The sequence below is a fragment of the Coregonus clupeaformis genome, chromosome 37 (genome assembly GCF_020615455.1).
Source record: "Coregonus clupeaformis isolate EN_2021a chromosome 37, ASM2061545v1, whole genome shotgun sequence".
Taxonomy (NCBI): Eukaryota; Metazoa; Chordata; class Actinopteri; order Salmoniformes; family Salmonidae; genus Coregonus; species Coregonus clupeaformis.
In genome coordinates this window covers 33,117,944-33,143,058 of record NC_059228.1, presented here as the reverse complement: position 1 = coordinate 33,143,058, position 25,115 = coordinate 33,117,944, and the positions used below count along the sequence as shown (strand labels likewise).

The following is a 25,115-nucleotide window of genomic DNA, read 5'->3' as shown; positions in this document are numbered from 1 at the left end:
TTCTTCCCCATGATCAGAGACACACAGTATGCCAACAAGCCCTTTGAGCAGACACTCTGCGTGGACCTGTGTGGCACAGCAGGTAATGTTGGGGCTTTGAGTCAGTGTTGATAATTGTGACGTCTTTTACACCTTTTACGTGACTGGATGAGAGCAGCATATTGGATCTATATCCTATTGTGTCTGTCAGAAGTAGCATAGTACTGTAACATAATGTACTGTAGACCAGTGTATCTGGTGTAGATATAGTACTGTAACATAATGTACTGTTGATATAGTACTGAAACATAATGTACTGTAGACTGTAGGTATAGTACTGTAACATAATGTACTGTAGACTGTAGGTATAGTACTGGAACATAATGTACTGTAGACTGTAGATATAGTACTGAAACATAATGTACTGTAGACTGTAGGTATAGTACTGTAACATAATGTACTGTAGACTGTAGGTATAGTACTGTAACATAATGTACTGTAGACTGTAGGTATAGTACTGTAACATAATGTACTGTAGACTGTAGGTATAGTACTGGAACATAATGTACTGTAGACTGTAGATATAGTACTGAAACATAATGTACTGTAGACTGTAGGTATAGTACTGTAACATAATGTACTGTAGACTGTAGAAATAGTACTGTAACATAATGTACTGTAGACCAGTGTATATGGTGTAGAACTAGTACTCTAACATAATGTACTGTAGACTGTAGAAATAGTACTGTAACATAATGTACTGTAGACCAGTGTATATGGTGTAGAACTAGTACTGTAACATAATGTACTGTAGATATAGTACTGTAACATAATGTACCAGAGACTAGATATATTATTGGAACATAATGTACTGTAGACTGTAGAAATAGTACTGTAACATAATGTACTGGAGACTAGATATAGTACTATAACATAATGTACTGTAGATATAGTATTGTAACATAATGTACTGGAGACTAGATATAGTATTGGAACATACTGTACTGTAGACTGTAGATATAGTACTGTAACATAATGTACTGTAGACCAGTGTATCTGGTATAGATATAGTACTGTAACATAATGTACTGTAGACCAGTGTATCTGGTGTAGAACTAGTACTGTAACATAATGTACTGGATACTAGATATAGTACTGTAACATAATGTACTGTAGAAATAGTACTGTAACATAAAGTACTGGAGACTAGATATAGTACTGTAACATAATGTACTGTATATATAGTACTGTAACATAATGTACTGTAGACTGTAGATATAGTACTCTTAATAATAATGTACTGTAGATATAGTACTGTAACATAATGTACTGTAGATATAGTACTGTAACATAATGTACTGGAGACTAGATATAGTATTGGAACATAATGTACTGTAGACTGTAGATATAGTACTGTAACATAATGTACTGGAGACCAGTGTATCTGGTGTAGAACTAGTACTGTAACATAATGTACTGGATACTAGATATAGTACTGTAACATAATGTACTGTAGAAATAGTACTGTAACATAATGTACTGTAGACTGTAGAAATCATACTGTAACATTATGTACTGGAGACTGTAGGTATAGTACTGTAACATAATGTAATGTAGACCAGTGTATCTGGTGTATATATAGCACTGTAACATAATGTACTGTAGACTGTAGATATAGTACTGTAACAATGTACTGTAGATATAGTACTGTAACATAATGTACTGTAGATATAGTACTGTAACATAATGTACTGTAGACTGTAGATATAGTACTGTAACATAATGTACTGTAGACTGTAGATATAGTACTGTAACATAATGTACTGTAAACTGTAGATATAGTACTGTAACAATGTACTGTAGATATAGTACTGTGACATAATGTACTGTAGACTGTAGATATAGTCCTGTAACATAATGTACTGTAGACTGTAGACATCGTACTGTAACATAATGTACAGGAGACTAGATATAGTACTGTAACATAATGTACTGTAGATATAGTACTGTAACACAATGTACTGTAGATATAGTACTGTAACATAATGTACTGTAGATATAGTACTGTAACATAATGTACTGTAGATATAGTACTGTAACATAATGTACTGTAGATAAAGTGTGGCTAACAGCTCAGTAGTAGAGTGGTAGAGGAGAGGGGGAATGTATTTGTATTGTGTTCGAAAGAGCATGACTTCACTCTATTCCTGGGTAAATGTCATCTTGACAGGGCTAATTTGGTTCCATAGCTACTTGGGTAGCTGAGAAAACAGATATTACAATGCAGTGTCTGCCGCTGATATCGTCCTCAAAATCCATAACGTTTAACAATTGAATGTCAAATATGCTCTTCGGTCAAAATCAATAGGAGATTGTGTGCTCGCCTTGTGCCATATCGAGATGCTGTGTTGCTGTAATGTTTACGATATAACAGCATCAAAGCAATTTGTTCTATTAGGAAAGCCGTTGAAAGACAGCTATTCTGCAATGTCCCTGTCGTAACCAGATAGTTACTCAGTTCAGTAACAGACAGTACACCCAGTAACAGTTGATCATTAACATTCACTGTCTGTGAATCGTTGATGTTTCTCTGATGCTAACCTGTCAGATCTGTATGAAACCACGTGACTTATGAGAGTGGCATGTGTTTTCAGGCCTCACCCCTCCCACCACCCCCCCTCACAAGCCTGTGGAGGATGAGCTGTTCAAGCCCGAGGGGAAAGGAGAGTCCCCCCCGAATGGCTTGTGGCTCAACCGGGCCCACTCCCGCAAGCTCCCCGAGCAGACCGAACTCTACGCCCAGCTCCGCAAGATGGGCCAGGCCAGCGATGCAGAACTCAAAGTCCACCAGACATTCGGAGACCACGACTACTGCCTGCTGAGTCTGGGGGAGCGCCGGAAGAGAACCGCCGCCATGCTGTCCCATTCCCTGTTCGGACGCTCCTCTCCTGAGGGTCCAGAGCCTAAGGGGGACAGGGCTGAGTCCAGGGTGCTGGGGGACGAGAGGCTTGGACTTCAGCGTGAAGACAAACTCTTTTCCAAGGCACCAGAGTACCTGAGTAACGGTACCAGGGCTGACAGCAAGGGGGACGGGCGGGGGGCGACTGCGGCAGCACGCCAATCAGGATCGCCCCAAGCTTTATCGCCCCACAAGTATGATGAAGAGGGGGAACGCTCCTCCCGCTCTCCCTCCCCCATCCTCCACTCCAGCTTCTGCCAGCCCCACTCCCCTAGCAGTAAGCCTGACATCAGGTGAGAATATAAACCACAGTTCTAAGGATTTACATTAGTAAAATATGTCTAGTGAGATCTATTTCTCTTCAACATCAGATTTGCAACTTTTCTGTTTACACTAGCCCTGGATGTGGTGTGGCCCAAGCAACATTCCTGCTTCGTGTGTGTGTACCTATTAGCATACTGTAAATACCATAGTATATAGACAAACCAAATAAGGATAGCAATTCAAACTATACAGGAGCTTCTCATATCAACCATGTTGCACATAGTGTTGCACACTTGATTAACGCAATGATTCACAAATGTGTGGATATTTTAAAAGCCTTTAATTTTCAACTTGGCTATCAGCGCAACAATGCTGTCTACTGGTATTAAGGTTATTATTGCAGGGACGTGGGAGATGTACAGTTGAAGTCAGAAGTTTACATACACCTTAGCCAAATACATTTAAACTCAGTTTTTCACAATTCCTGACATTTAATCCTAGTAAATATTCCCTGTTTTAGGTCAGTTAGGATCACCACTTTATTTTAAGAATGTGAAATGTCAGAATAATAGTAGAGAGAATTATTTCTTTCAGCTTTTATTTATTTCATCACATTCCCAGTGAGTCAGAAGTTTACATACACTCAATTAGTATTTGGTAGCATTGCCTTTAAATTGTTTAACTTGGGTCAAACGTTTCCTTCCACAAGCTTCCCACAATAAGTTGGGTGAATTTTGGCCCATTCCTCCTGACAGAGCTGGTGTAACTGAGTCAGGTTTGTAGTCCTCCTCGCTCGCACATGCTTTTTTAGTTCTGCCCACACATTTTCTATAGGATTCAGGTCAGGGCTTTGTGATGGCCACTCCAATACCTTGACTTTGTTGTCCTTAAGCCATTTTGCCACAACTTTGGAAGTACGCTTTGGGTCGTTGTCCATTTCGAAGACCCATTTGCGACCAAGCTTTCATTTCCTGACTGATGTCTTGAGATGTTGCTTCAATATATCAACATAATTTTCCTTCCTCATGATGCCATCTATTTTGTGAAGTGCACCAGTCCCTCCTGCAGCAAAGCATCCCCATAGCATGATGCTGCCACCCCCGTGCTTCACGGTTGGGATGGTGTTCTTCGGCTTGCAAGCCTTCCCCTTTTTCCTCCAAACATAACGATGGTCATTATGGCCAAACAGTTCTATTTTTGTTTCATCAGACCAGAGGACATTTCTCCAAAAAGTACGTACCTTTTGTACCTGTTTCCTCCAACATCTTCACAAGGTCCTTTGCTGTTGTTCTGGGATTTATTTGCACTTTTCGCACCAAAGTACGTTCATCTCTAGGAGACAGAACGAGTCTCCTTCCTGAGCGGTATGACAGATGTGTGGTCCCATGGTGTTTGTACTTGCGTACTATTGTTTGTACAGATGAACGTGGTACCTTCAGGCATTTGAAAATTGCTCCCAAGGATGAACCAGACTTGTGGAGGTCTACACATTGTTTTCTGAGGTCTTGGCTGATTTCTTTTGATTTTCCCATGATGTCAAGCAAAGAGGCACTGAGTTTGAAGGTAGGCCTTGCAGTACATCCACAGGTACACCTCCAATTGACTCAAATGATGTCAATTAGCCTATCAGAAGCTTCTAAAGCCATGCCATCATTTTCTGGAATTTTCCAAGATGTTTAAAGGCACAGTCAACTTAGTGTATGTACATTTCTGACCCACTGGAATTGTGATACAGTGAATTATAAGTGAAATGATCTGTCTGTAAACAATTGTTGGAAAAATGACTTATGTCATGCACAAAGTAGATGTCCTAACCGACTTGCCAAAACTATAGTTTGTTAACAAGAAATGTGTGGAGTGGTTGAAAAATGAGTTTTAATGACTCCAACCTAAGTGTATGTAAACTTCCGACTTCAACTGTATGTGGTGTAGATGTTTACCTCCGGAGGTGGTGTGGGAGACATCTCTTAAACGTCCAATGCAGCTGTTTTTGTCTCATTATCAAATCATTCATGGGTAACAATTAAGTACCTTACTGCGATTGTTTTCAATTAAAATGGTAAAAAAGAAACTAAAATAGCTTCTTAGCAAAGAGCAATTTCTCAAGCAATAATTTTGCTAGGACTGTCTGGGAGTGGGGAGGGGAAAACTGAAAACTATTTGTTATTGGCGGATTGGTCTATTAACTAATTTACCGCCTGGTGATGTCACCAGGCAGGCCAAAACTCCATCCCATCAAAACAGGCAGAAATTTCAGGCCGTCTTATTAAACAGCTCTTACACTAAAATGGCATTATCATCATTTTCACAATTTCACAGTATTATTCCAACCTCATAGTGTGGAAATATATATAAAACACAGGAAGATAAAGTTTTTGACTGCACTGGACCTTTAAAGGGAGATTTGAATCTAGCTCAGACTCTTTACACTACACAAGTATCCTAGTTTGAGTCATCAAAATAGTGTAGTGTAAAGAGGCCCTGATCAGTCTGATTAGCAGTCACAGCCAGGAGTACTATGGCTTTTCTCATCGTTATGTGACTCAGGTTCTTCCATTCGCTCCTGTCTAATATCTCTGCCTTGTGTCTCTCTCTCCTCAGCTGTGAGAACTCTGAGACGTGCCACGGAGACAAGCAGGGGAACAAAATCTCCAAGTCTGGGTTTCAAATTGACGAGGTAAACACCAGTTATTCCATTATGAATTTTGACAAAGTCATGCAACCCTGTTATGTACACTGAACAGAAATATAAATGCAACATGTAAAGTGTTAGTCCCATGTTTCATGAGCTGAAATAAAAGATCCCAGAAATGTTCCATACGCACCAAAAGCTTATTTCTCTAAAATGTTGTGCACAAATTTGTTTACATCCCTTTTAGTGAGCATTTCTCCTTTGCCAAGATAATCCATCTACCTGACAGGTGTGGCATATCAAGAAGCTGATTAATAATAATAATAATAATAATAATAATAATAATATGCCATTTAGCAGACGCTTTTATCCAAAGCGACTTACAGTCATGCGTGCATACATTTTTGTGTATGGGTGGTCCCAGGGATCGAACCCACTACCTTGGCGTTACAAGCGCCGTGCTCTACCAGTTGAGCTACAGAGGACCATGATTAAACAGCATGATCATTGCACGGGTGCACCTTGTGCTGGAGACAATAAAAGGCCACTCTAAAATGTGCAGTTTTGTCACACAACACAATGCCACAGATGTCTCAAGTTTTGAGGGAGCGTGCAATTGGCATGCTGACTGCAGGAATGTCCACCTGAGCTGTTGCCAGATAATTGAATGTTCATTTCTCTACCATAAGCCGCTTCCAACGTCATTTTAGAGAATTTGGCAGTACGTCCAACCGGTCTCACAACCGCAAACTATGTGTAACCACGCCAGCCCAGGACCTCTACATCCAGCTTCTTCACCTGCGGAATTGTCTGAGACCAGCCACCTGGACAGCTGATGAAACTGTGGGTTTGCACAACCGAAGAATTTCTGCACAAACTTTCAGAAACCGTCTCAGGAAAGCTCATCTGCGTGCTCGTCGTCCTTACCAGGGTCTTGACCTGACTGCAGTCCGGTGTCGTAACTTCAGTGGGCAAATGCTTACCTTCGATGGGCTGGAGAAGTGTGCTTTTCATGGATGAATCCCAGACAGCATGTATGGCAGACAGCATGTATGGCGTCGTGTGGGTGAGCGGTTTGATGATGTCAACGTTGTGAACAGATTTCCCCATGGTGGCGGTGGGGTTATGGTATGGGCAGGCCTAAGCTACGGACAAAGAACACAATTGCATTTTATTGATGGCTATTTGAATGCACAGAGATACCGTGACCAGATCCTGAGGCCCATTGTCGTGCCTTTCATCTGCCGCCATCACCTCATGTTTCAGCATGATAATGCACGGCCCCATGTCGCAAGGATCTGTACACAATTCCTGGAATCTGAACATTTCCCAGTTCTTCCATGGCCTGCATACTCACCAGACATGCCATTGATCATGTTTGGGATGCTCAGGATCGATGTGTATGACAGCATGTTCCAGTTTCCACCAATTTCCAGCAACTTCGCAAAGTCATTGAAGAGGAGTGGGACAACATTCCACAGGCCACAATAAATAGCCTGATCAATTCTATGCGAAGGAGGTGTGTCGCGCTGCATGAGGCAAATGGTGGTCACACCAGATACTGACTGGTTTTCTGATCCACGCCCCTACTTAAAAAAAAAAAGAAGTTACCTGTGACCAACAGATGCATATCTGTATTCCTAGTCATGTGAAATCCTTAGATTAGGGCCTAATGAATTTATTTCAATTTACTGATTTTCTTATATGAACTGTAACTTAGTAAAATCTTTGAAATTGTTGCATGTTGCATTTATATTTTTGTGAAGTATAAATGTGTGAAGTAGGCATGCTTTGCCACTGCAGCAAGTGTCTTGTTCTGACGGTTACCATGGTGTCGTTGCCTAGGACAACTGCAGAGTGTTCTACATTCACAACCTGCCAAGCAGCGTCACACAAACTATGCTGCGCAAACGCTTCGAGGCCTTTGGCGACCCGGAGGACTGCAAAGTCATCACCAAAAATGAGTAGGTCCTTTTATCTGCCTGTCTGGCCTGTCTGCCTGTCTGCCTGCCTGGCCTGACTGGCCTGTCTGGCCTGCCTGGCCTGTCTGCCTGTCTGCCTGCCTGGCCTGCCTGGCCTGACTGGCCTGTCTGGCCTGCCTGGCCTGTCTGCCTGTCTGCCTGTCTGGCCTGTCTGGCCTGTCTGCCTGCTTAGCCTGCCTGTGGCCTGTCTGCCTGCCTGTGGCCTGTCTGCCTGTCTGGCCTGCCTGGCCTGGCTGCCTGTCTGGCCTTTCTGCCTGCCTGTGGCCTGTCTGCCTGTCTGGCCTGTCTGTGGCATTTTGGAGTACAGACTGCAGTGAAGGTGAGGACCACGTGCTGAAACTCATCTCTGTGTGTGTGTGTGTGTGTGTGTGTGTGTCCATGCGCGTGCCCATAGGGAACGCTGTGGAGTCATCAAGTTCCGTCAAGAGTCCAGTGGCCAGCAGATCCAGAAGCACAGGCGAGAGCCGCTCTTCCAGAATGGAGGGGGTGGCATGCACAGGCTCAGCAGGAAGAGATACATAGATCTGGGTAAGCAGAGATAATGTCAAAACATGTTATACAGCCGAGGTATAGTCAAAACATGACTGTTGGCAATGCTAAGATACTTCATGTGTAGTATCTATCTCTCTCCCTCTGTAATGTTGATGTAATAGAGTTGGGTGTAGCCATGATGACTGTTCTAACAGAGCTTTTTCTCTCCAGACGAAGCGGGACCAGGGCCGGTAAAGAGCAAGTATGACGCCCTGGACTTTGACACCCTGCTGAAGGAGGCCCAGAAGAGCCTGCATCGCTGATGGTGACTCGGCTGGCCTCGCCTTAGAATCCCCAAACCACCCCCAGACTCACCTCAGTACCTCAACCAAGGCAACTCATCATGTTTACATTTTTAACATTCGAATAAGAAACTGACCTTGTCTCTTTCGACTGAGGATACTACTGAGAAAGCAAGCGGGGGTTGAAGGGGTGGAGGAAAAAGCAACCAAACAACATAGAAACTCTCTGAACACAAAAGCTGCTTCCTGTCTGTGTTCATGACTTTGTCGTGACTCGTCGTCGCCCCGTTGGGAGTGGGTGTGCAGTCAGGCGAGACTTCTGTAGCAAACATTTCTCCCTCTGTTGGTCGTTGTGGTGTGTGTGTCTGCGTGTGTGTCGTTTCTTTGTACCCCCTTGGTCACTACTGGTGCAACTGCAAGCTCAGCTGTATTGGCCGTTGCGTCGTACAGTATATAACGAGCCTGCTCTATATTAGCAAACTTGTGGATGTTAAAACTATGTGTGTTATGACATAAAATACAAAAGCAGAAAAATCATTTGAACAACTTAAAGTTTACAAATCGAAAATGAAAAGAAAGAAATCTTGTTTTATGTCATTTTAGTGCTTCCTTAATTTAATCTATGCACTCTAACGAGGTAATAATGTTCTTCTCTCGATTTTCCCCTACTCTGCCACACAACGCTGCCATGCTGTTGGCTGCGTTACTCTGAAGGTTCCCACTGCTGCTGAGATAGACACAACCTGCTAACTTACAGCTTTTCCCATTTCCATTTAGGTTTTTGCCCTAGCACTACACAGCTGATTGAAATAATGAACTCATCATCAAGCTTTGATTATTTGAATCAGCTGTGTAGTGCTAGGGCAAAAACCAAAACGTGCACCCAGGGGGGGCCCCAGGACCGAGTTTGGGGAACGCTGTGCTAACACTAATCTAGGATGGCAGTCACTTCCTATCCTACCAACACACAATGGGGTTATGACAACCAATGCTATTATGTCATGAAGTAAACATCAAGGCATATTTACCCTAAGAAAATCACAAAATCCATCGTAGCCAATTCTCTGCACTGTTCGTACTGTCGGAACATCTGACTCAGTCAGTAAGTCAACCCAGTAGAATCAGACATTTACTACAAGTTCCAGATATACCCTAAACTATAGTAATGGAATGTACACCTGAATGATCCGAATGTAGAGCCCCTACCTGAATCCAAATTATTATTGTTATTATTATTATTGTTGTTATTATTATTGTTATTATATTAATCCAAGTCTCTGTAGTTGTGCTTCTTTAATGGAGCTCTATTGCAGCCTGTCTCTTTGTGATGCAGCCAGCAGTATAGCTGAGGGTGAGAGCGTCCGAGGCTCACCGTACAGTGGAACTACCTCTGTATCTGGTGAGGGTAGAGGTCATACTAGCATTAACACCTGAGAGAGGGGGGGGTGGGAAATCAACTCTGTCGAAGTCTGTTGACATTTCCCAGAGGTATGGATGGTACTACATCAGTCAAGCATCTCTACCTCCTTCCCTCTCCTTTTCTCTTCTTCCCTTTCCTTCCTTCTCCTTCCCTCTTCTTCCCTCTCCTTCCCTCTTCTTCCCTCTCCTTCCCTTTCCTTCCCTCTTCTTCCCTTTCCTTCCCTCTCCTTCCCTCTCATTCCCTCCCCTTCCCTCTTCTTCCCTCTCCTTCCCTCTCATTCCCTCCCCTTCCCTCTTCTTCCCTTTCCTTCCCTCTTCTTCCCTCTCCTTCCCTCTCCTTCCCTCTCATTCCCTCCCCTTCCCTCTTCTTCCCTCTCCTTCCCTCTCATTCCCTCCCCTTCCCTCTTCTTCCCTTTCCTTCCCTCTTCTTCCCTCTCATTCCCTCTCAATCCCTCTCCTTCCCTCTTCTTCCCTCTCCTTCCCTCTTCTTCCCTTTCCTTCCCTCTCCTTCCCTCTCATTCCCTCTTCTCCCCTCTCCTTCCCTCTCCTTCTCGGGTTCTCTCTCCCTCTTTTTACTCTCTCTCTCTTCCTTCTACTCTGAAACACTTGTTTACTTTTCCCAAGCTCTCTGATAGGTGGAGGACGTCAGCTTGGTTTTCCCGCTAAAACTCCCACTTCTCGCCTCGTGGCTAAAAACTCTAAATAGATTGTGTGTCAGTTTTTTGGAGTCAGTCTCAACCGTGTATCCAATGTGTACCTGAGTGAGTCGTCTGTCTTTGTCTCGTGTTCGGGTGAGCGCTGCCATCGCTGGGGATCCCAGGGGGACCCATGGCCCTCTGGTGTGCTGGGAGACTTAAGACCTCTTCTTCTCTCCCCCTTTTGTTCTTGTTTTCTTCAAGGACCAGGTCCCCCTGTCCTCCGGCCCCTCAATACTGTGCAGCCTTTCTGTGTGTGGGCATGGGGCCTCGTGCTGCCCCAGCCTTGGCAAACCCCCTTTCCTTTTTTCTAGGGTTTTATCCCTGTCTCGCTCTACCCCTCATTTATCTAATCTCCTCCTGTAACACATGAAACTGAATGTTTACATCACTGAATTCTCCTTCCACTTTATTAGAGCGCACACTAAGTACAAAGACGCCTTATTCAGTGTTCGAGAGTATCCTATCAGGATGTGCCTTCTTGGCTTACCCTAGTAGGTTTACCGAATAAACAACAATTTAGTGCTATACATACTGATTGAGAAATTAGATGTCATCTGAAAAACCCCTTACTAATCAAAAGAAGAAAAGCTGAAAAAGTATTTGTGCTTAGTATGTATACTACTAAATAGTGAGAGAATGTGCTGGTTTACACGATACAATATATATATATGATATAATATGTGTATATATGATATAATATGTGTATATATGATATAATATGTGTATATAGCACTATGTCTAGTGTAAACATGAAATGTGTGGTTGTGTCTATACAGCGTGCGTTATAAAGGTGGTGGGTCACCATCGCAAATCAGACTGGCAAGAATAAACTGTTTAAAGATGCAAGTTTGAACAATACAGGGAGTAATTTATGTAGAAATTACTTGACTCAAGGCAAACACTGTTGTATAAAGTATCCCTTTAGATATGCTAAGGTTTTTTTATTTTTTATTTTATGACAAAATATTTTTGATGATTTTTATTTTTTGTATTGAGATGCAATACATATATATCTATGAGATTGGAAGGGGTTATTTCAGTGGTTGGTTGTTAAAATATGACAGGGATTGGAAGGGGTTATTCAAGTGGTTGGTTGTTAAAATATGACAGAGATTGGAAGGGTTATTTCAGTGGTTGGTTGTTAAAATATGACAGGGGCAATCCTTGAAAACAGATCCTGTAAAATGACAAATAATAGTAATGTGGTCAGTCATTTTTTACATCTAAAAAGTAATGTTAGAACTGTAAAAAATAGTGAAATATCTGTTTGCAACTTTTCATGAAGGGAACTATCTATTACTGACACATAATGTCGGTACACAGGTTGTTCAACTTGTTGAATTTCAGTGGACACTTAATATTTGGTAACTTGTGAACATATATGACACATTTTGGATAGAGGGAAAGAAAACAGTCAATGCAATTTTAGCCCTTTTGTATTTTCGGCCTACTTGATGCCAGTGGTGTGCTTCCATCAGTAGAATTGAATGACAGCAAACAGACGATTCTCACAAGGAGAGCCTTAACACAATAGGGACTAACTAAATCTATCACTGTTGTTACTGTTCTAGCTCCTTTCAAATCCAATGTGTTTTATTAATTACTGAAGTAATGAAAACCTTTTTCAATACATACATCCATATTATAAAAGGTACAGTGCATTCGGAAAGTATTCAGACCTCTTCCCTTTTTCCAAATGTTGTTACGTTACAACCTTATTCTAAAATAGTTTAAATAAAAAAAATGTCCTCATCAATACCCCATAACGACAAAGCGAAAATAGGTTTCTAGAAAATTTTGCAAATGTATACAAAATAAAAAACGGATACTTTATTTACGTAAGTATTAAGACACTTTGCTATGAGACTCAAAATGTAGCTAAGGTCAATCCTGTTTCCATTGATCATCCTTGAGATGTTTCTACAACTTGATTGGAGTCCACCTGTGGTAAATTAAATTGTTGGACATGATTTGGAAAGGCACACACCTATATAAAGGTCCCACAGTTGACAGTGCATGTCAGAGCAAAAACCAAGCCATGAGGTCGAAGGTATTGTCCGTAGAGCTCCGAGAAAGGATTGTGTCGAGGCACAGATCTGGAGAAGGGTACCAAAAAATGTCTGCAGCATTGAAAGTCCCCAAGAACACAGTGGCCTCCATCATTCTTAAATGTAAGTGTGGAACCACCAAGACTCTTCCTAGAGCTGGCCGCCCGGCCAAACTGAGCAATCGGGGGAGATGGGCCTTGGTCAGGGAGGTGACCAAGAACCCGATGGTCACTCTGAATGCCCTCCTTGCCTGGCGGCCTTCTCTTGGCAGGTTTGTTGTGGTGCCATATTCTTTCAATTTTTTTATAATGGATTTAATGGTGCTCCATGGGATGTTCAAAGTTTCTGATCTTTTTTCATAACCCAACCCTGATCTGTACTTCCCCACAACTTTGTCCCTGACCTCTTTGGAGAGCTCCTTGGTCTTCATGGTGCCGATTGCTTGGTGGTGCCCCTTGCTTAGTGGTGTTGCAGACTCTGGGTGCCTTTCAGAACAGGTGTGTATATATACTGAGATCATGTGACACTTATTTGCACACAGGTGGACTTATTTAACTAATTATGTGACTTCTGAAGGTAATTGGTTGCACCAGATCTTATTTAGGGGCTTCATAGCAAAGAGTGAATACATATGCACGCACCACTTTTCCATTATTTATTTTTTAGAATTTTTGGAAACAGGTTATTTTTTAATTTCACTTCACCAATTTGGACTATTTTGTTTATGTCCATTTGGACAATTTTGTTTATGTTTAAAATCAATTTAAATTACAGGTTGTAATGCAACAAAATAGGAAAAACCCCAAGGGGGATGATTCATATTTTTGTGTATGATGTGGTCCTCTGTAGCTCAGCTGGTAGAGCACGGCGCTTGTAACGCCAAGGTAGTGGGTTCGATCCCCGGGACCACCCATACACAAAAATGTATGCACGCATGACTGTAAGTCGCTTTGGATAAAAGCGTCTGCTAAATGGCATATTATATTATATATTATATTATTATATTATATTATATTATATTATATTATTATATTATTATTATATTATATTATATTATATTATTACTTTTGCAAGGCACTGTATATACTTTCTTATTGAAAACTTTGATGTGACCATTTTCCTCAGTGTTTCAGAGCACTTCGACACATTTCAACCACTAGCCTACTATCAATCTAGCATTTGTTAAATTGAGAGATGATCCAAATTGAACTCCTTCCAAAGGGGACCCTCGTCAGAACAGAATGCAATATTTCCTTTCCAATCTTCATTTCTGAAAATAGCAAGAAATAAACTTGAGGCAAATTGACCAAAAACTATATTTGATGTTGGCTTGAAATCGAATTTGGAGTGCCTCGTCAGATTTATTTTCTAAATGTCAACAACATGGCCCACACAAATACGCTATATATACAAAAGTATGTGGACAGCCCTTCAAATTAGTAAATTCGGCTATTTCAGCCACACCTGTTGCTGACAGGTATATAGAATCGAGCACACAGCCATGCAATCTCCATAGACAAATATTGGCAGTAGTATGGCCCGTACTGAAGAGCTCAGTGACTTTCAACGTGGCACCATCACAGGATGCAATCTTTCCAACAAGTCAGTTTGTCATATTTCTGCCCTTCTAGAGCTGCCCCGGTCAACTGCAAGTGCTGTCATTGTGAAGTGGAAATGGTTTGTCGAGATCAGTGTGGAAGAACTTGACTGGCCTGTACAGAGCCCTGACCTCAACCCCATCGAACGCTTTTGGGATGAATTGGAACACCGACTGCGAGCCTGGCCTAGTCGCCCATCATCAGTGCCCAACCTCACTAATGCTCTTGTGGCTGAATGGAAGCAAGTCCCCGCAGCAATGTTCCAACATCTAGTGGAAAGCCTTCCCAGAAAAGTGGAGGCTGTTCTAGCAGCAGAGGGGGAACCAACTCCATATTAATGCCCATGATTTTGGAATGAGATGTTCGACGAGCAGGTGTCCACATACTTTTGGTCATTTAGTGTACATATTTAAGTTCTGACATTTCATTTAATTGGAAAATGTCTCTTTAAACTCACCACCACATTAATAAAACGCCCTATGGACAGAAAGTGCTTGCAATACTGGTCCTATATAGGCCACTGAATCACTCCTGATCACTGTATTCTGGATGTAAATGTTATGTCTGCACTACTACTAGTTGTGTGTATCAACAAAAAAAATGGAATCCCGGGCAGACAGATGGTAACGTGATGTCAATGGGCACTTTGGGGGCTGCAAACGGTCACAATCTAGCTAGCAAACGGTCACAATCTAGCTAGCAAACGGTCACAATTTAGCTAGCAAACGGTCCCAATCTAGCTAGCTGTCTGTGGGTCTTTGGTGGAAGAAAAACGGACAAAAAAGGGCATACATTGTTGTGTGTTTTTTATTTTTTATTGGTATAGTTTTTTTTTTGTCTATTTACATCTAATGACTATAAAAATTCACAAAATGATTTCCTTTTTTAACTTAGTTTTTGGTAAACGGTAAATACTGCTTGTAAGATTTTATATTTTTTACATGTTTGTTTTATTTAGCGTTTATTCTTTTTTATTTATATGCCACTTAGTTTGGATGTCTTTTATTGGTGTTTTTTCTGTTTCCTGTGATTTCAAATGTGTTGATAATGTAGAGACAAAATGCATTTCAGTATTTTTGAATTGTTAAAATCGAGTTTCATAGATGCATTTATCTATAGCGGAAATGATCTGATGTTATAAATTATATTTTAATTCATGTAAATAGATGATGACTTCCTTTTAAACTGAATACATTTCTCTTCAGAGATTGTTTACATTATTAAACTATAGAAATGTTCCTCATATACTGTAAAAAAGTACATATTCATTAATTTGCCTCCCAAAAAATAAAATCCTAATGAACAACGTGAAGGTTTGGACATGACATTATATGAGTTGTGCATTAATTCATGTGTCAATGGTTGAGACGGTACACATGGAGCAGAGGAGGTCTAGTCAGGTCACGTTTCACTGTGGTACTATGATGTGGTGTTACACCACAAGACAACACAAAACAACACAACACACAACAGCAGTAGTTAAACTAGTTTAATTCATATCTTAATCTTTCTTTCTGTGGTGCATATTCAGAGCCAATACATGCAGTGCCTGACTTTGTAGCAGGGCTCCTTACTAGATGTCACGGTTTCGGCCGAGGCTGCTCCTCCTCCTTGTTCGGGCAGGCTTCGGCGGTCGTCGTCTCCGGAGTACTAGCTGCCACCGTTCTATGTTTCATGTTCGTTTGGTTTTGTCTCTTTGTAACACCTGTCCCTTGTTTGTGTTTGATTGTGTTCCCTATTTAGTTTCGTTTGTTTGGGTCAGGTGTTATGTGTGGTTGTTAATTGTCAGCCTGCCTCCGAGGAGTTTGTATCTCTCGTTGTTGTATTTTTCGAGAGTTCGCACTGCGTGCGCTTTTCTTGTTTTTCCGCACTGTGTTTGTGCGTAATTGTTTGCGCCGCCCGGTTGGGTTGGCGACTCATTTTTCCTGTGTTGGACCTTACTAAAGTCTGTTGAAGTCATCCTTGTTCCTGCGCTTGATTCCTTTCACTCATCCACACACAGCACTCTGACAGAATCACACATCCCCCATGGAATCAGCAGGAGCGACCGCGCCAACAGCAGGTATGGAGGAACGTCTTCGTGGGCAGGAGGACCGGATTAACCAGGTCTGTCATGCCCTGGAGGGGTGATGAACACTCTCCACCGATGGGAAACCAGCGGGGTACCCACGACCCCCACCTACCGAACCATCCCCATCGGTCAGTCCTCCTGTCCCATCTCCGGAACCCAGTGGGATTCGGCTCTCGCTCCCGAGGGCGTACGGCGGCTCCGCTGCCGGGTGTCAAGGGGTTCCTGCTGCAAGTGGAGCTCTACCTCGCCACCGTACACCCGGCGCCCTCGGGACACGAGAGCGTCTCAGCCCTCATCTCCTGTCTCACCGGCAAGGCGTTGGAGTGGGCCAACGCCGAATGGAGGAGAATGGACGCCGCTACCACTACCTATGCGGAGTTCTCCCGCCGCTTCCGTGCTGTGTTTGACCATCCATCAGAGGAAGAGCGGCGGGGGAGCGTCTGTTCTACCTCCGACAGGGGATGAGGAGCGCCCAGGACTTTGCCTTGGAATTCCGGACTCTAGCGGCCGATGCAGGGTGGAATGAGCGGGCCCTTATAGACCACTTCCGTTGCAGCCTCCGGGAGGACGTCCAGCGAGAGTTGGCGTGCAGGGACACCTCGTTGACCTTTGACCAACTTGTCGACATGGCCATTCGGCTGGATACCCTGCTCGCCACCCGTGGACGTCCCGGGTGGGGTTCGCCCATTCCACTCTCCAGCACCTCCGAGCCGAGCCCTATGGAGCTCGGGGGTGCTGGGCGCTAGAGAACGGAGGAGTAGGAACCCGAGGGGGCCGTTCCCTGCACTAACTGTGGCCGTGGAGGGCACACCGCGGCTAGGTGTTGGGGAGGGTCCCCGGTGGAGGAGAAGGCAGGTCACGCATTGGGGGTCCCCCCAGGTGAGTAGGCGCCCTACTTACCCAGAGCTTTCTGTCGTTCACCTAACCTTGCCTGTTTGTTTTCCACAGGTTGCACCTCGTTCCCAGCATAAGGCGCTGGTAGATTCAGGCGCAGCTGGGAATTTTGTAGATCGCCAGTTTTGTATAGAGTTAGGGATTCCCCTCCTTCCAGTTGATAAGCCTTTCCCTGTTCATGCCCTAGATAGCCGTCCGTTAGGGTCTGGGTTGATTAGGGAGGTCACAGCACCCCTTCAAATGATGGCGCAGGAGGGTCATGAGGAGACGATTCAGCTCTATCTGATTGACTCTCCTGCGTATCCGGTAGTGCTGGGCCTTCCCTGGTTGATGACCCATGACCCTACTATTATGTGGCGAGAGAAAGCTCCTAAAGGGTGGTCTGCCCAGTGTGAGGGGCGGTGTCTGGGTGTTTCCATAGGGGCGACCTCGGTGGAAAGTCCGAATCTAATGACAGCACTGCATATTCCCCGAGTATGAGGATTTGAAACTGGTGTTTAGTAAAACTAGGGCGGCGCAGCTGCCGCCTCATAGACGGGGGATTGTGCGATAGATCTCCAGTCAGGAGCAGCTCTCCCGCGGAGCCATGTGTATCCCTTGTCTCAAGAGGAGAGGAAGGCAATGGAGACGTACATCGCTGAGTCTCTGAGACAGGGATACATACGGGCCTCCACTTCACCCGCTTCCTCGAGTTTCTTTTTGTGAAGAAAAGGATGGAGGTCTGCGCCCGTGTATTGATTACCGCGGTCTCAATCAGATTACGGTGAAGTACAGCTATCCACTTCCTCTGATTGCGACTATGACGGAGTCACTGCACGGTGCGCAGTTCTTTACAAAATTGGATCTCAGGAGCGCATATAACTTGGTGCGCATTAGAGAGGGCGATGAATGGAAGACAGCGTTTAGCACGACTTCCGGACACTACGAGTATCTAGTCATGCCATATGGGTTAATGAATGCTCCCTCAGTCTTCCAATCCTTCGTCGATGAGATTTTCCGGGACATGCAGGGACAGGGAGTAGTCGTGTACATCGACGATATTCTGGTGTACAGCATGTAGCCCTGGTGCGCCGAGTATTGAGGAGATTGTTGGAGCATGACCTATATGTCAAGGCAGAGAAATGTCTGTTTTTTCAGAAGTCGGTCTCCTTTCTGGGTTATCAGTTGTCTGCGTCAGGGGTGAAGATGGAGGTAGACCGGGTGTCAGCTGTACGTAATTGGCAGACCCCAACCACTGTGAAGGAGGTGCAACAGTTCTTGGGTTTTGCAAATTATTACCGGAGGTTTATCCGGGGTTTTGGACAGGTGGCAGCTCCCATAACGTCTCTGTTGAAGGGGGGTCCGGTGCGCTTGCGGTGGTCAGCTGAGGCGGACAGGGCTTTTGGGAAACTGAAGGACCTGTTTACCTCGGCGCCGGTGTTGGCGCATCCGGATCCCTCTTTACCTTTCCAGGTAGAGGTGGACGCGTCAGAGGCCGGTATAGGGGCCGTTCTTTCCCAACGTTCTGGCACACCACCTAAACTCCGTCCCTGTGCGTTTTAAAAAGCTCAGTCCGGCGGAGCGGAATTATGACGTAGGAGACAGGGAGCTGTTAGCCGTGGTACAGGCCCTAAAGGTGTGGCGGCATTGGCTCGAGGGGGCTCAACACCCTTTCCTCATTCTAACTGACCATCGTAACCTGGAATACATCCGGGCAGCTAGGAGACTGAATCCTCGCCAGGCCCGCTGGACTATGTTTCTAGCCCGGTTTGTGTTTAAAATCACTTACATCCCTGGGTCCCAGAACGGGAAGGCAGATGCTCTGTCTCGGCGGTATGACGCGGAGGAGAGGTCCGTTGAGCCCACGCCCATACTACCAGAGTCTTGTCTGGTTGCACCGGTGGTGTGGGAGGTTGATGCCGAGATCGAGCGGGCGTTACGCACCGACCCAAGTCCTCCACAGTGTCCAGTGGGTCGGACGTACGTTCCGCTCGAGGTACGCGATTGGCTCATTTGTTGGGCTCATACGTCCCCCTCCTCTGGCCATCCGGGTATCGGCCGGACAGTGCACTGCCTTAGCACGAAGTACTGGTGGCCAACGTTAGCTAGGGATGTGAGGATTTATGTCTCCTCCTGTTCGGTGTGTGCCCAGTGTAAGGCGCCCAGACATTTGCCCAGGGTAGCTACAACCCCTGCCTATTCCACAACGACCCTGGTCCCACCTCTCGGTGGATTTTGTTACCGACCTTCCCCCCTCACAGGGGAATACTACCATCCTGGTCGTTGTGGATCGGTTCTCGAAGGCCTGTCGTCTCCTTCCCATGCCGGGTCTACCCACTGCCCTACAGACCGCTGAGGCTCTGTTTACCCATGTCTTCCGGCATTACGGGGTACCCGAGGATATAGTGTCTGACCGAGGCCCCCCAGTTCACCTCCAGAGTGTGGAGAGCGTTTATGGAACGGTTGGGGGTTTCGGTAAGCCTTACCTCGGGTTACCACCCGGAGAGTAATGGGCAGGTTGAACGTGTTAACCAGGAGGTGGGTAGGTTTCTGAGGTCTTATTGCCAGGGCCGGCCGGAGGAGTGGGCGAGATACGTTCCGTGGGCCGAAATGGCACAGAACTCTCTCCGCCACTCCTCCACCCAACTAACCCCTTTCCAGTGTGTGTTAGGGTACCAGCCGGTTCTGGCACCTTGGCACGAGAGCCAGATCGAGGCCCTGCGGTGGATGAATGGGTACGGCGCTCGGAGGAAACATGGAACGCTGCCCACGTACATCTGCAGCGGGCCATCCGTCGGCAGAAAACGAGCGCCGATCTCCACCGCAGTGAGGGGCCTGTGTACGCACCTGGAGATCGAGTCTGGCTCTCGACCAGAAACCTGCCCCTCCGCCTGCCCTGCCGGAAGCTGGGTCGGCGGTTTGTGGGGCCATTCAAAGTCCTGAGGAGGTTGAACGAGGTGTGTTACAGGTTAGAACTGCCTATTGACTATAGGAATATTAACCCCTCGTTCCATGTGTCTCTCCTCAGGCCGGTGGTAGCTGGTCCACTCCAGGAGTATGAGATAGAGGAGACTCCTCCGCCCCCGTTGGACATCGTACACTGTGAGGTCCATCCTTGATTCGAGACGCCGGATGGGGGGTCTTCAATATCTCGTGGAGTGGGAGGGGTACGGCCCGGAGGAGCGGTGCTGGGTGCCAAGGAGGGACATATTGGACCAGTCCCTGCTGACCGAGTTCCATCGGGGTCATCCTGCGCGCCCTGCTCCGCGTCGTCCGGGTCGTCCCCGAGCCCCGGGTCGTCAAGGGGGGGGTACTGTCACGGTTTCGGCCGAGGCTGCTCCTCCTCCTTGTTCGGGCAGGCTTCGGCGGTCGTCGTCTCCGGAGTACTAGCTGCCACCGTTCTATGTTTCATGTTCGTTTGGTTTTGTCTCTTTGTAACACCTGTCCCTTGTTTGTGTTTGATTGTGTTCCCTATTTAGTTTCGTTTGTTTGGGTCAGGTGTTATGTGTGATTGTTAATTGTCAGCCTGCCTCCGAGGAGTTTGTATCTCTCGTTGTTGTATTTTTCGAGAGTTCGCACTGCGTGCGCTTTTCTTGTTTTTCCGCACTGTGTTTGTGCGTAATTGTTCGCGCCGCCCGGTTGGGTTGGCGACTCATTTTTCCTGTGTTGGACCTTACTAAAGTCTGTTGAAGTCATCCTTGTTCCTGCGCTTGATTCCTTTCACTCATCCACACACAGCACTCTGACACTAGACTGCACATTCTGACCTACAGTAATCAGTAATGACATCACAAGAAAGCAACAAAAGGGGATTTCTCTATTGAAAGGCTTACACAGCAAAGCAATATCAACCTTTTCCCCCTGCTTTCTACAAAGAGAAACATCACATCTGACACAAGCATATTTGGTATGATTCTATAATTTGTTTTTATGCAGTGGTTTGGGAGGGGAGGGGAGGGGGTCCCTTGGTGTAGAGTGTCTGTGTCCGCAGTTATCCTTGTTAAGGGGACATATCTAGCTAGCCTAGCGGATGGACGCACTGACTGATTAAGACTTCCCGATTAATGGTGTCTCTTAAGGAGCCACTGGCCAATTTTCCACTCATCTTGCCTGTGATTCATGTCAGTGTGATGCTCTCTAACTGGCTGTCTCTCATCCCCCTGCAGCCTCAGCCTCTATGCAGCTACGAGACACTAGGAGCCTCACTGAGCACCACAGCCCTATAGGGGCAACCCTGACTGCAGCAATCCCCTATTGGTTAAACAGAGAGAGATGGAGGCAGCTGGGTCAGTGCACTGCTTAGCACAGTGCTTTACTATGTTTACTACTGTGTTGTGTAGCTTGTTGGTGTGTAGTGGTGACACACAGCTCTTTGCTACAGTAAAAGAAAGCCCACCCCCTCTGATTCCCTCTGCCAATCAGTTCTCATTCTCCGCGCTCAATTAGGTGGGGCATCTTTCTGTGTTTTGTAAGACTGTTATGTATGATCCCAGTGGGATAGTTAACACACACACACACACACCTTGTACACCAGAGGTGGGACAAAGTCATTGTTATGCAAGTCACAAGTAAGTCTCAAGTCTTTGCCCTCGAGTCCCGAGTCAAGTCGAGTCAAAGATGAGGCAAGTCCCAAGTCGAGTCAAAAGTCAAAGCCATCAAGTCTCAAGTCGAGTCCAAAGTCCTACCATTTTAGTTTCGAGATCATAATGAATAAGATTATATAGACAGGGAGGACCTGATCCTAGATCAGCACTTCTACTCTGTGATGCTTTCTGAATACAGAATGTACACACACTGTAACACTCACTACATCCTGAGGGTGATGCTGAGGCTGTGGACTTAATTATGCGGTGAGGGACAGATGCAGAGTTGAATTACCGGTTTATTTACATTACTAATAACGATAGGATAGGGTAGCATAGGATACACATCTATATCAATTAAATACAGAGATACACTGCTGAAATCAAGGATAGACTACTACATATACAGTGCATTCTGAAAGTATTCAGACCCCTTGACTTTTTCAAAATGTTGTTACATTGCAGCCTTATTCTAAAATTGATTAAATTGTTTTTTTCCCTCATCAATATACACACAATACCCCATAATGACAAAGCAAAAACGTTATTTTTTGTTGTTTTAAAATATTTGTTTTGCCAATGTATTAAAAATACAAAACGGAAATATCACATTTACATAAGTATTCAGACCCTTTACTCAGTACTTTGTTGAAGCACCTTTGGCAGCGATTACAGCCTCAAGTCTTCTTGGGTATGACGCTAGAAGCTTGGCACACCTGTATTTGGGGAGTTTCTCCCATTCATCAGGTTGGATGGGGAGCGTCGCTGCACAGCTATTTTCAGGTCTCTCCAGAGATGTTCGATTGTCCGGGCTCTGGCTGGGCCAATCAAGGACTTTTAGAGACTTGTCCCGAAGCCACTCCTGCGTAGTCTTGACTGTGTGCTTAGGGTCGTTGTCCTGTTGGAAGGTGAACCTTCGCCCCAGTCTGAGGTCCTGAGCGCTCTGGAGCAGGTTTTCATAAAGGATCTCTCTGTACTTTGCTCCGTTCATCTTTCCCTCAATCCTGACTAGTCTCAAAGTCCCTGCCGCTGAAAAACATTCCCACAGCATGATGCTGCCACCACCATGCTTCACCGTAGGGATGGTCCCAGGTTTTCTCCAGACGTGACGCTTGGCATTCAGGCCAAAGAGTTCAATCTTGGTTTCATCAGAACAGAGAATCTTGTTTCTCATGGTCTGAGTCCTTTAGGTGCCTTTTGGCAAACTCCAAGCGGGCTGTCATGTGCCTTTTACTGAGGAGTGGCTTCCGTCTGGGCACTCTACCATAAAGGCCTGATTGGTGGAGTGCTGCAGAGATGGTTGTCCTTCTGGAAGGTTCTCCCATCTCCACAGAGGAACTCTGGAGCTCTGTCAGAGTGACCATCAGGTTCTTGGTCACCTCCCTGACCAAGGCTCTTCTCCCCTGATTGCTCAGTTTGGCCGGGCGGCCAGCTCTAGGAAGAGTCTAGGTGGTTCCAAACTTCTTCCATTTAAGAATGATGGAGGCCACTGTGTTCTTGGGGACATTCAATGCTGCAGACATTTTTTGGTACACTTTTTGGTACCCCAGATCTGTGCCTCGACACAATCCTGTCTTGGAGCTCTACGGACAATTTGTTCGACCTCATGGCTTGGTTTTTGCTCTGACATGCATTGTCAATTGTGGGCACTTATATAGACAGGTGTGTGCCTTTCCAAATCATGTCCAATCAATTTATTTTACATTTGACATTTTTTTACATTTTAGTCATTTAGCAGACGCTCTTATCCAGAGCGACTTACAGTTAGTGCATACATTTCTTCTTCTTTTTTTTTCATACTACCCCAGGTGGAATCCAATCATGTTGACTCCCGAGTGGCGCAGTGGTCTAAGGCACTGCATCGCAGTGCTAGCTGTGCCACTAGAGATCCTGGTTCGTGTCCAGGCTCTGTCGCAGCCAGCTGCGACCGGGAGACCCATGGGCGGCGCACAATTGGTCCAGCGTCGTCCAAGGTAGGGGAGGGTTTGGCCGACAGGGATGTGGGTTCTTTTCCCACGGGGGGCCAGTATGAAATGTTTTTAATAAAAATAAATAAAACATGTATGCATTCACTAACTGTATGTCGCTCTGGATAAGAGCGTCTGCTAAATGACTAAAATGTAAATGTGAAAATGTTGTAGAAACATCTCAAGGATGATCAATGGAAACAGGATGCACCTGAGCTCAATTTCAAGTCTCATAGCAAAGGGTCTGAATACTTATGGAAATAAGGTATTTCTGTTTTTTAGTTGTAATAAATTTGCAAAACTTACTAAAAACCTGTTTATAAATAATGTATTTCTGTTTTTTATTTCTAAAAGCCTGTGTTTGCTTTGTCATTATGGTTGTATTGTGTGTAGATTGATTAGGAATTATTTTCATTTAATCCATTTTAGAATAAGCTGTAACATAACGTGGAAAAAGTCAAGGGGTCTGAATACTTTACAAATGCACTCTATGTTTAGACAATGGAAATGATCCCCAACCTTTTTTTGCTAACTGAATTCCATATTTCTAAGGAAGTCAATTTCACATTACCAAATTAACGAGTGCGTAAGTATATAGTAATTCCACTAAAATAGCTAAATATTTACATCCATTGCACAGGAATAGGCTGTGTTTGAATTTGTCCACAAACTGCTCCAGGCTGTGGATCATCTGGCTTTGTACCATAAATAGGTCAATAAATAGGTCAATGTACAGCACAGTGCAGTATACTGTAAGTCTACGCTAAGTCTACGCTAAGCTAATGCTATCCAGCTCTAGTTATGTATACTGTAATGCTAAGATAATGCTAACCGGTACTAGTTATGTATACTGTAAGGTTACGCTAAGCTAATGCTAACCGGCTCTAGTTCAGTATATTGTAAGGCTATGCTAGGCTAATGCTAACCAGCTCTAGTAGACCGATATCGGGTACAGGGACGTAAAGCTCCTGTCTTGGTGCAGTCACTTTGGTCCAGATCTGGGATCTCTCTCTTCTAGTTGACAACACAGGTCTTTGACTGGGGGGCTGCTTCGGCTGCACTTGCTATGTGAGAGAGGGAACAACAAAGGATTAGAGTACAGGGTCTGTATTCAGAAAGCATCACAGAGTAGAAGTGCTGATCTAGGATCAGGTCCTCCCTGTCTATATAATCTTATTCATTATGATCTAAAAGGGACAACTGATCCTAGATCAGCACTACTCCTCTGAGACACTTTATGAATATAGACCCTGATCTCACATTTTTAAA

At 44.8% G+C, this 25,115-nt stretch overlaps 2 protein-coding genes across 3 annotated transcripts in view; one reads left to right on the top strand and one right to left on the bottom strand.

Annotated features, from left to right (window-relative positions):
* Positions 1-10,183, top strand: part of LOC123482778 (peroxisome proliferator-activated receptor gamma coactivator 1-beta-like) — an 82,142-nt gene extending 71,959 nt beyond the window's left edge. Inside the window, exons 7-12 of the mRNA XM_045211621.1 lie at positions 18-82; positions 2,634-3,231; positions 5,804-5,879; positions 7,680-7,798; positions 8,211-8,344; positions 8,519-10,183. Of these exons, the coding sequence (XP_045067556.1) occupies positions 18-82; positions 2,634-3,231; positions 5,804-5,879; positions 7,680-7,798; positions 8,211-8,344; positions 8,519-8,610 (1,084 nt within the window). The 3' untranslated portion in view covers positions 8,611-10,183. The remainder of the gene's footprint in view (positions 1-17; positions 83-2,633; positions 3,232-5,803; positions 5,880-7,679; positions 7,799-8,210; positions 8,345-8,518) is intronic.
* A 14,137-nt stretch (positions 10,184-24,320) lies between these two features.
* LOC123482743 (rod cGMP-specific 3',5'-cyclic phosphodiesterase subunit alpha-like) overlaps positions 24,321-25,115 on the bottom strand; it is a 44,200-nt gene continuing 43,405 nt past the window's right edge. Inside the window, exon 22 of one of the 2 annotated variants that reach the window (XM_045211451.1) lies at positions 24,321-24,901. In XM_045211451.1, coding sequence (XP_045067386.1) covers positions 24,861-24,901 — 41 coding nt within the window. In that variant the 3' untranslated portion in view covers positions 24,321-24,860. Of the gene's footprint in view, positions 24,911-25,115 lie in introns of both variants that reach the window. The other variant, XM_045211450.1, reaches the window with a different exon arrangement.